This window comes from Taudactylus pleione, unplaced genomic scaffold (genome assembly GCF_031769625.1).
Source record: "Taudactylus pleione unplaced genomic scaffold, aTauple2 ptg000055l, whole genome shotgun sequence".
NCBI classification, from domain to species: domain Eukaryota; kingdom Metazoa; phylum Chordata; class Amphibia; order Anura; family Myobatrachidae; genus Taudactylus; species Taudactylus pleione.
This window is the reverse complement of record NW_028284457.1, coordinates 12,949,691-12,962,221: the sequence shown is the minus strand read 5'-3', so window position 1 is coordinate 12,962,221 and position 12,531 is coordinate 12,949,691. Positions and strand designations below refer to the sequence as shown.

Genomic DNA, 12,531 nt, shown 5'->3' with positions numbered 1-12,531 from the left:
AATAAATTTTCGGGCGAGAAAAACTGGGCAATTCAAGCATTAAAATCCTGTTTTATGTGCCCGAAAAATTATTGAATTACCCCCTAAGTGACACTATTGTAAAAGTGACATTATAAAAAAAGAGGCTAGAGAGCCACCAAGTATTTAAACAACTATTAACAATCTCAAATTGTGTCCAGGTAATCCAAATTAAAGTGTAAAATTTAACATTCATGCCACTGACCATAATCTTAAACATTTTATGTCAGGCCCCACCATTTTTAAACATACTCTGCACTATTTTGAAAAATGTGAGAGCTATATAGGTAATTACTTCAGAGAAACACCTGTGAAAATATCACTTAGAATATGCGCAGCCTATGAATTGCATAACATTTCCTGTGCCATCATCCCACCTACAAATTGGTCATATAGCATATAATCACACCTGTTATATATATATATATATATATATATATATATATATATATGGCATAAAAATTACAACGACATGCCCCCAGTATCTATCTACCTATGACATCATCAGAGGAAAATGTGCTTACACCAAGTACGTGTGATTATATATCTACATGTAGTCATAAAGACAGCATTTTATGGCAACAAACCTGTTGTGTAGCACATATCTCATGTCTGAAACTCAAAGCTACCACATGCACACAGACAGGCGCACAACGGCACTGCTTCCAATGCAGACCTACTGCATTCTGAAACACAATTAAAGAAACACTGAACATAAAATCTAAATTGCTCAGTGAGAGAGTTTTTAATGCCAGATACAACAAAAATAAAAGAGTGAGGAGGTGTAGCTCTGTATTTGCTAGAGATTTTGTTTTTTGTTATTAGCCATTTGAGGCAAAAAGTCTGACTGTATACAGTATTCTTATTGTACTTGTATTTTAAATTGGAGGACCATAGTTTGCTGTACTATGCCTATGTAATACATTGGTACAAATAAACAGAAAAGGAAACAAAGAAATAAAAGAGAAAAACACACACAAAAACATACCTCATGAAGAAAGGGGACATGGGTCGTTCATCTTCCTGAGAGCTGCAAAAAAATAAATAAAAGCTATGTAAAGATTCATTAACCTGATGAAATGAGACAATGTGGGGATATTGAATAAAAATGGATGTTTTTCCCTGCTAATATGAAAAGCAGTCCAAGAACATGCTGTATGTAGTTGCAATGATTATTATCAGACACCTAGCTTGCACCCTTATTTCCAATGTCCATCTCCTACATTATTCAGGAGGTTGTGCATCACGATGTAAGACTGTATTACATTATACAAGTCACTAGCTCTCCAGAATAGAATGAAAACTGCAATAAATAAAACCACTTCCGGTGCAGTTATACCCATCTACAGTACAGGGATTACATACTGATGTCATGCTGCCACCTACTGGTAGTTTCATGTACAGAATGAAAAGAAAAGCCACCACAACAAAAAGGCTTGTTTACATTCACTTGCTGAAATCTGCTGTGAATAAGGTGTGGCTTGACAAGTGCACTTCATCACTGTTATTTTGGTGCTTGTGTTTATTTAAAATAAGCAAATATATTTCTTAAAGCTTTCCAGCTTTCATCCTAACCCACTACTGTACTCCTCGCTCACGACATCTCCCATCTGTATCACTCCTGTCTGGCTGTCTACCTAAACCCTTTAGATTGTAAGCTCTCATGGGCAAGGTCCTCTTCCCTCATGTGCTTTTCCCTTCCTTATACCATCTCCTTCCCATCGCCAACAACGGCACTGAACCTTTGGGTTCTTTTTATGTGGATATTATGACTTCATGTGAACGGTACAAAGAAACAAAAACGGCGCATGTCTTATGTCACAAAACGTAGCGATTAAAATATGTTAATATGTATAATTGGGAGCAGAGAAGGGAAAGGTGGGACATGATAGAAACTTTCAAATACAGTATATCAAGGGTTTGACAAGGTACAGGAGGGAAACATTCTTCAAAAGAGACGTATTAGAAAACGAGGACATGCACTGAAACTGGGGGAGGTAGGTTCAGAGGAAATACGAGTAAATATGGTTTAGCAGAAAGGGTAATGGATATCAGAGGTGGTGGAGGCAAAAACTAAAAGAGTAGAGCAATTTCTACATGCTTGGGATAGAAATAAGGATATCTTTATAAAAAAAAACGAAGGATCAAACAGGGTTTCAGGTTACCCTAAATTTACAAAAGGGGCAAACTAGATGGGCCAAGTGGTTCTTCTCTGCCGTGAACTTTTCTGTTTCTAGGTTTCCCTAAACCTATACCTTAACGCTAATACCCTAAAGGTGCATATCTACTAGGCAAGATTAAACAGGCAGATTGACATAGTTATCGTTCAATCGGTTGCTAATCTTCCGCAAATCGGCCATGTAAATGTCAAAAACAACCAGCGATGCGCGTGCCCGCTGGTCGTTTTTTACATCCATCATCGCCCGTACATGCTGGTCAACCTGACGATCACGTCAGTTTCAGCATGTACGGGGATGATGGATGTGGCTACACTGAACGTTCAGTGTAGGCACATCATAGACATAGAAATGACAGCACGATTACAATGTCGTAATCTTGCTCTCGTTTCACAGTCGGGAAGTGGATACGCACCTTAACCCCAACTATAATCCCTTAACCCTAAAAGGGCAGGCTAAATAAGCTAAGTGGTTCTTATCTGCTGTCAAATTCTGTGTTTCTATGTGCAGCTTATATCCCATGTTCTGCAATGTTTCCTACTAAGGGTGGGGTGCACTATATTGAAAAATGCGGTCAAATCCTCGAAATTGCCGTTTTCGGAGGCTTGATTGCAATCACGGTATGCACCAAGCTATAGAAAGCAAAGCTTGGACCCCATAGGCAACGCCATCTACAGATGGCCTTGCCTAATGGAAGCCTATGGGTTCTTTATCGCAGACTTCCCCAAGAGGAATCCAATAGGTTCCCTGCCAGGGTCCCTCACAGCTCGCACATGTGCAGAAGGACTCCCGGGTCATAAACCTGGAAGTCCCCACACCGCAAAGGACAGCTCTTAACAGAAGAGCTGTCCTTGCTTAAATGTACATGCATACGGCGTTACTATATGCATGCGATCAGTGGCAGGATTCATCGCATCCAAAATGCAATGCTTGATGCATTCCGCACTAAGTCTTTCGCAATTTATTTTCTTGTTTTGTGTGCACTGCTTCTGCAATAATAATGATAATTAATATAAATAAGAATTGAGGACTGAAAATAAAGAATTCACAGCCCTTTAGTGCAACAAAACATGGTTGGTCAATTCTGTGTAAGTTAGTTACTGATCTAAATGATTTACTTTTGGTTTACCAATGCATAAACATTTGAAGTTTGGGGTGTTGTCAGTGTCAGCAATGCAAATCACATATATACATATATATATGATCGGTACGAATGACCGCCGGACGAGAGCCCGGCGGTCAAAATCCCGGTGTCGGCAGGCCGAGCTGCTGAGATCCCGACGGAGGTGAGTAAACCACCTAACCCTCCGCTCTCCCCCATAACTCTAACCCTCCTTTAGGGCTGCCTAACTCTAACCTTCCCCCTGGGGTGCCTAAACCTAACTCCCCCTCCCCGCACCCTATACCTAACCCTCACCTTCCCCCGGGGGTGCCTAACCCTAAATCCCCCCGGGGTGCCCTAAACCTAAACCTCCCCCCCCCCCTCACGGCTGAGGACACACGGACCGTACTTACCTCGTACGGTCCCGCGTCGTTCTAAATTCCGGCGTCGGGATTTCGACGCCTGTCAATAATCCCTAGCCGTGATTCAGCCGTCGGGGATTGTGACCGGCGGTCTTGCGTCCGCCGGTCACATGACTGTATTATATATATATATATATATATATATATACACACACATATATACACACACACACACACACACACTATATATATATATATATATATATAAACACACACACACACATATATATACACATGTATATATATGTATATATATATATATATATATACACACACACACACACATATATACACACACACACTTATATACATATTATATAACTAACTCCTTACATGTGGACACACCTTCAAAACAAATTATGAGTTCTGCAACAAACAAATCCATGTTGCATACAAAAGATAAATACCATCCAAGGGACACATGATCATAGCTACATTCTTTGCATTACTCACATGTACAATGTGTAATATTGATGATAACAATGTAAAGTAGATAACTGCCATATATGAAGATGGACTGTACTGAACGATTAACATTATTGTGTTATACTATTGATAACACCATAAAAAAAAAACATTTGTCTGCCCATTTTTACATTTTCACATTGTACAACGCCTTATTCCTCCTATCGGCAACATTTTGCAGTAAACGTTTTTCAGCAGAACCCTGCTTCAAATGTTTTCATTAGTCTACCTACCAAATTTGGTGGCATCTGGATGTTAGTTTAAGCTACAGTTGGCTCTGAATAGGAGAAGTTTCATTATGGCGTGCGTGTGTGTGTGTGTGTGTGTGTGTGTGTGTGTGTGTGTGTGTGTGTGTGTGTGTGTGTGTGTGTGTGTGTAAATACACATACATACATACACATACATACATTATATTCAGTGAATGAACACTACCATTGGATGAACTTTTTCCGGTTTAACGCGGTAATCTTAAATTTTAGTAGATTAGATTAAATCTATTGACTAAGTCATATTATTAATTTACTGGGATGGCATGTTCATTTGCTAGCATTGCACATTCATTCACTGGTAATTTATACACCTCTTTAAACTAAAAATTTATTTTAAAAGTATAAATAGTAAGAGTGATGGCACATGATACAACATAAAAACTATATTGAGACCTCTACATTCACTATCCCTGTAGATATGAGAGTTCCCTTAACAGTTCATTCACTGGACGATTTAAAAAAATAAATAAAAAATAAATAATAAAAAAAAAATATATATATATATATACAATTACATATACACACACATACATATATACACGCACTCTAACACACATACATATTTTTATATGTGTTATGCATAACAAAAAAGCATTAGACTCACCACAGATCCGTACAGCCTGTGACATTCCCGTGCTGTTACTTGTTGGATGCAGTCAGTGCTATGATATTGCACTAGTACAATAACACTGCAGCTGTTCCATTTACCAAGCACAGAACAGCCAAGGTCACTTTCATAATTAAGGAGGACCAATAAAATCTCAAATCTGTTATAACAGACTAGTTAGCAATTGATACTTCTGGAAGCTTGGAACTTCTCAGTTACAGTTATGTATAGTTGCGTTGACATGACAGAATGCTGTTAAACATGAAAACAAACACTTAGGACATGCATGCTCACAGTACAGATATGGTAACACAGTGGTTAAACACCTGCTCCTTCCTTGAAGAGGGCTATCATGTGTTTATTTTCCCCAGGACAGCCCCTCACCCCCCCCCTTTTTTAAGTAAAACATAAATCCACAAACACTTGTTTTACATTTATTTCTAATAGCAGAGATTTCTGATGCAACCAAATATAAATAAATGTGAGACAAGGCATGACTACTGTGCCTGTTTCTCTGTATTAGGGACCCAAAAACAAGTGTAGCATATATGCGAGGCATTGGCAAAAAAGTTTGTCATATCAAAATTACAGGAGCCCTTTACTTAAACTAAAAAGGAGTGACTGGAACAGCTGCCAGGATAACTGAGAGCTGGGCTAAAGCAGAATCAGGGAGCGCACCAAATAGTTGTTTACTGTACACACACTGCAAGCTTCCTGTATTGCTGTGTCACAGACAGTGTTATATAACCTATTACAAGCTCACATCTTACATTAAGGTGTTACTCCAATTACTTTCACTAAAGGCAGTGTGATTACAAACTGAGGGAGGGGTGTGCAGCTAAATTGTAATGAAAACAATCCTCTTTTTCTATAGGTGTAACACTGGATACACTAATGCAAATAACTACAGTATGCTCTGTAAGAGATTTCATGAAAAAAAAAAAAGGACTATTCATTGGGTAAAAGACGTTTTTGACCTCTTTTGTGTGAAAAGGCAAGTGTGATTTATTTACTAATTGATCCCAATTGTCTAGGCAGTCATTGTAGCAAAACGCATACATGTCTACTCTCCGGGACGGCCGGGAGTCTCCTGAATATCGGGTTGCGCTCCTAGCTCTCCGGAAAAGTAGGCAAATCTTCCGGCTGCCGTCACCACCTGCAACCGTCCCGCATCACTCCCCCCCCCCTGCAGCTGGGCTAGCCGGTGACACGATTTGCACTGAATCGCATAATCATGGCCCCGCCTCCTCCTTCGCAATGCCATTTAGCTTTGCATTGTGAAGAGGGGGCGGGGCCACAATGATACGATCACGTGGTCACACCCTGGTCTGCCCCTAATAGGTCATCAACCGGCCATGCCCCAGCAGGAAGGAGGAAGCTGAATGTTGGCAAATGTCTAAGGATCAGTTCAAAGTATGAGACAATCTATTTCACACAAAAAAATACCATGTTTTATGGTGAATTTATGTTCATTGACAGATAAGGTAGTTATAAAAAAAAATAAATCAAAATTAACAAAAGAAAAGAGAATCAGTTTTATTAGGTGCACTGAAATCCCCAAATGACACTATGTATAAAAACATTTTTTATTGGATATGCATTAAAAAAACAAGTATCCTCTTGTCCATATATAGTAACAAGAGTACTAATGTCCTAGTCTATTTATTGTATATGGAAAAAAATTATATTGTTTTTGTAAAAACTGTATGTCCTTAAATAAAGTCATCAAGCGAAATATAATGTTAAAAATTAGATATAAATATGAAGTGATAAAGAAAAGGATTTTTTGTGAACAAAGAGATATTTAAAACCACGGCTGTTTGCTGTCTTTATTTATGCGTATATTGTAATCTTGCCACCATGTGCGTTTCCAAAATAAGTCTGTTATTTCAAGCTCTATAAATTTATTGCAGGGACATTTTAGATACAAATGTATCTGAAAATTCTATTTTCATTCTGTCAGCCAGAAATGTATCAGTACTCACATATTTTGATATTTAATATGTTTATTCAAATCATAGTTATTGGTCTTCTTATTTTATAAACTCCCCGAGATATTCAGTACCTATATAAATATTTAATCTCCTTATTTAATATATTGCTGCTCGAATGTGCATAATCCTAAGGCTTGAGGTGATGACAATATATATTCGCTAAGTGGCTAAGTGCCATTATTGCACATTACTTAATTTATGGACATCTATGGTTTGATTTCTGTGCATGTGTGGATTGCCCGGGTTATTGCTGACATTTGGTGAAAATTTAATTACAATAGCCCCATTACAAATATATTTACTGAGAAAAATGTTGACGTGTTCAATACTTATTTTACCCGCTGTATGTATGCATGTATATGTATTTTTAGATATTTTTCTCCTTAAGAAGATAAGGAGTTTTTCTTCATATTAAGAAAATCCAATCGTATGGGAGAAAAGCCACACTAAAGTTTTTAGTATCCATAAAGTGGACAAGTCGGCCGTAGGATCCATCTCTTCCAAGAATTTATAATACTGCAAATTGGATTACGAGCTTATTTAATATTGGACTTTTTAAATATATTTAATTGAAGTGAACAGTTTGTTATTGGTTTTCTTTGGGGCGCATCCTCTATACTACTCTATAAAATATTGTGTTCTAGCCCCTACTAACAGGGGGGGTTGTTTTTAGAAGGTTTGCAGCCATTTATTATATACTATCAAAAGCTGAGCGCAGGTTAAGGGCATTTCGTTGTGTGTATATGTATATATATTTATTTTTTACAGAAATGGCGATTATTACACCCAAATACATTCGTTTTAATATCTTGATATATATATATAATACAGTTTCCTTATCCAATGTAAAAAAAAGATACAGCTGTATAAGACCAAAGTGATATGTAAAAGCTAACCCTCCAAAAACCACAAACAATTGAAAACTTTTTTTTTCCAACAATTATCATAAAACAGCTCATAAAACAGGTAAAAAAAAATAAAAGGATCAGAAGACATTCTATCCTTATCTCTTTTAAATATTAAATTACACAGCCATTTAATTCTGTGTCAGAGTTTGAGGTTACCCTAAAGTTAAAAAAGGGGCAAACTAGATGGGCCAAGTGGTTCTTATCTGCCGTCAACTTTTCTGTTTCTATGTTTCCTTAAACCAGGGGTCAGGGAACTTTACCTTTTACCCCAAAATATATTTAGATAAGTCGACGTTACCCCCTTGATTTGAAAGGAAGGAAATTATATAGTAGTGCCCCCATATAATGCCCCTGTAGTAGTGCCCCATATAATGCACCCATATAATGCCCCTGTAGTAGTGCCCCCATATAATGCCCCTGTAGCAGTGCCCCCATAGTTATGCCCCTGTAGTAGTGCCCCCATATAATGCCCCTGTAGTATTGCCCCCATATAATGACCCTGTAGTACTGCTTGTACAAAGAAACCCTAAAAAAACACTTACCTTAATCTCCGCTCCTGCATCCGCCGCCGTCCTGTCTGCCCGGCTGCTCCTTGGAACTATGGGAGAGACGTCATGACGTCTCTCCCATAGAGCCTCCCTGCGGCACAGCCAGACATGCATATGAATCATTCTATATTATAGAATGATTCATATGCATGCCCGGCTGTCCATCTATTGCCCCCAGGAATTTAATTTTTACCCCATGTGGGGTAATTTACCCCTGTTTCCCGACCACTGCCTTAAACCTATACCCATCCTGAGACCATTCACGTTTGGGGTTGCTTCTCAGCCAAGGGAGTGGGCCCACTCACAATTTAGTCTAAGAACACAGTCATGAAAAAAAGAATGGTACCAAAACATCCTCCAAGAGCAACTTCTCCCAACCATTCAAGAACAGTTTGGTGATGAACAATGCCTTTTCCAGCATGATGGAGCACCGTGCCATAAGGCAAAAGTGATAACTAAGTGGCTCGGGGAACAAAACATCAAAATTTTGGGTCCATGGCCAGGAAACTTCCCAGACCTTAATCCCATTGAGAACTTGTGGTCAACCCTCAAGAGGAGGGTGGACAAACAAAAACCCACAAATTCTGACAAACGCCAAGCATTGATTAGGGAAGAATGGGCGGCCATCAGTCAGTATGTGGCCCAGAAGTTGATTGACAGCATGCCAGGGCGAATTGCAGAGGTCTTGAAAAAGAAGGATCAACACTGCAAATATTGACTCTTTGCATAAACTTAATGTAATTGTCAATAAAAGCCTTTGGCACTTATGAAATGCTAGTAATTTTACTTCAGTATACCATAGTAACATCTGACAAAAAGGTCTGTACAGCACTTAGTAAGGTAAAGTCAGATACAGAAACCAAAATTGACAAGATATAATAAAGTAGTAATAATAATAATAATAATAATAATAATAATAATAATAAGTAGTAGTCATCTTTGTGCATACTACATAGTTGGAACATCAGTTCTGTCTTGCCATGTAAAAAGGAAGAGGTGTGCCAGAGTGGAGATGACCTTGGGGCAGTTTAACAAGTGATGCAATAGTCACCCAATGAAACCATAGAAGTAATCTTATATAATAAATGTGTCAGGTCTGTCCTGTCTTCTCAATGAGCACGCAGTGGAAGTCTGCGTGCATGCCCCAACTCCTCCCACTCCACCAGGAAGCAGACCTAGATGAGGAGGACCAGCAGCCAGGAACAAGGTAAGTATGGAAGCTTGGGGGAGGGGATAAGCCAGACAAAGTTGAGGGTGGAACAGGGCAGAGATTGAGGTTACCCGGGTCCAATAAACTAGTACAGTAATGATGTCATACAGCAATGATGCTAAACAGATGATAAAAGTATAAACAATGGGCTTTGTGCATATGAAAAAGTATTATGATCTCTGCATAGAAACGTTTCTCTGAATCAGCAAGGGTGCATACTGCTCTTTTCCAGGTAAGGGTATGTTTGCAATTTCAGGGGTCCTCTAGCTACATTTTAAAGAAGGCCCTAAAGTTTGTAGGACAACTCTTCCTACACTTGCTGGACAACACATATCTTGCACCAATTGAGGGGTGTGGGGGAGGAGAATTTTGGAATGCTAGAGTGCATGTACAGCATACTTGCCTTTGGGTACCGTGCGTGTCGGTGGTCACACTGCATGCTGCTCATTTCGCAGAAGGCAACTGAGCCCGAAAGAGGCACCGCTGGCAGCAACGGAGTGCAGACAGACCCTCTCAGGTGTTGGATCCCATACCATAAATATCATGATATGTATGTAGCACAGGAATTTAAGTGCAACTTTTGACAATTTACAGGGAAGTTTGTCCAGAATAACACAGGTAGAGATCAGGGGATCCAGAAGGGATGCCAGACGTCCGTATACAGACGCCTAATGCCGACGCTGGCATCCAGAAGGGATCAAGATATCGATGTCAGTATCCCAAAGGTAAATATGCGGGTTACAGTTAGCATTAGGCTGGGGATGGGTGGGTTAGGCACCGACCGGGCAGGGTTAGGGTTAGGCTGCGGGGAGGGAAGGTTATGGTTAGGCACTACCAGAGGGGAGGGTTAGGGCAGCAGAGGGGGGGGGTTAGAGCAGCAGAGGGGGAGGGTTAGGCTACTTACTAGCCCCGCGTCGGAATTTGCAATATCAGGATGCCACTGTCGGTCTTCTGACCGCCGGCGTCCTGTCCGCTGGTAAATCCGGGATGAGGAAACTCTGCAACCGGGAGCGCAGGTCACCCATCCACCTACTTACTAGTGAAATGGGCATGAATGGGGTGTGATGATGGGGTTCTCAGTAAATCTCGTGTCATCATGGTTACATCCTCTCTACATGATTCGCAACACTGCTCTACAAAGCGATTTGCCCATCTTGTCCCCCAATACAAAATAAGTATGCATGTATGGATTAAGGACAAAAAATATACATGATTAAGGTAGTAATTAGTGACTTAATTTGAGTTTTTTTGTCAGCATGCTGTTCAGTAGAACATGCAGGTACCTTATCCATTTTGATAATTATTCTTAAAAATTGTACAAGTCACACATGTACTGTATGTTCACATTAGTATAGAGTGCGCGCCTGCTCTATCTCCACAATGCTCCTCTAAGGAATAATTTGCTCTTACCAACATGGTCGCCGGTTAAGTCCACTACACATAAACGGCAACATTTTCTCGCTGTGTAAAAGCGCCATAGTGCAACATGGACGTATCCTACTTATAGCCGTATGCTCATGTGGGTTTCCTCCGGGTACTCCGGTTTCCTCCCACACTCCAAAAAATATACTGGTAGGTTAATTGGCTTCAACAAAAATGAACCCTAGTGTGTGCATGTGATAGGGAACATAGGCCCTCATTCAGAGCCGTTCGCTATTTGCGGTCGTTCGTTCAAAAACAAGGGGTGGCTATTCAAATGATCCGTTCGCAAATTGCAGTCTGTTCACACCTCTAAGTCTGAACGAGCGAGCAAAACATACGCTCGTTTATTTGTTAAAAACGCCCCCTGGCCGCTCGCACCATACGTCATGTCCGCTATTTATTAGATTAATCGAGTACATCGACCAGCGTATGAACTGCTCGCTATTCTTGTGGTTGGTGTTTGCTACCACAAATTTGCGAGCAGTTCTGGCTATAAAATAACCCAGTGACGTGGTCAATGACGCTGCTGTATTAATTATGCACACCCATAATACGCCCGTTTTGACCTTTAAGCACGCCTGCGTTCGGATCTCCACTCCCCGTTTTCAAGCACCTTCCCCTGTTACCACCCACATACGCCTCATTCTGTCACTCAAAATAGCAGGCACTCGCTATATAGCGTACACACGATTTTTGGCCGCACTGACTGGTTCGCGCATGCGTACTAAAAACCGTACGCATGCGCAGATGTGCAAACATCGCTCGGAACGAGCGTACTGCCGCTAACGAGCGGCTCTGAATGAGGGCCATAGATTGTAAGCTCCACTGGGGCAGGGACTGATGTGAATGGCCAAATATTCTCTGTAAAGCACTGCGGAAAAGATGTGCGCTATATAAAAAACTGGTAATAAATAATAAGAAATAATTAGATACAGATGCATCCACATACATCTATTCTCCATGTGCTTTGAGATGTGTTACAAATAATGGGTGAGTACACTGTGATTCTGTAGTACAGAGCATCTTTCCAGGTGACTTTTTCCATTAAAATGTGTCTTATTTGCAAAGCGATGCAAATAGGATGCAAAAGCAGCTTATACTGATTAAAATGATACATGGCATGCCTACTGTATAATCTGTGTGCAACTGAGCTGTATCTGCATGCAATATACAACTTTACAGTGTCACAGCCGCTGACACTGTAATGCATTTTGCATGCAGATATATTCGCAGTAACACAAAGAACAAACTGAAGGCTTGCCACATATCATTTTAATCAGCATAAGCTGCTTGTCCATCCTATTTTGCATCACTTTGCAAATAAGACACATTTTAAGGGGAAAATTTGCACAAAAAGACGCTCAGTTCTATCGTGTTGTGCCACGGTAT

At 40.0% G+C, this 12,531-nt stretch overlaps 1 protein-coding gene across 7 annotated transcripts in view; it reads right to left on the bottom strand.

Moving 5' to 3' along the window:
- Positions 1–12,531, bottom strand: part of FAM13A (family with sequence similarity 13 member A) — a 243,391-nt gene that overhangs the window by 75,448 nt on the left and 155,412 nt on the right. For all 7 annotated transcript variants that reach the window (XM_088464435.1, XM_088464434.1, XM_088464438.1 and 4 more), the window contains one exon: positions 1,007–1,048. In XM_088464435.1, coding sequence (XP_088320561.1) covers positions 1,007–1,048 — 42 coding nt within the window. The remainder of the gene's footprint in view (positions 1–1,006; positions 1,049–12,531) is intronic.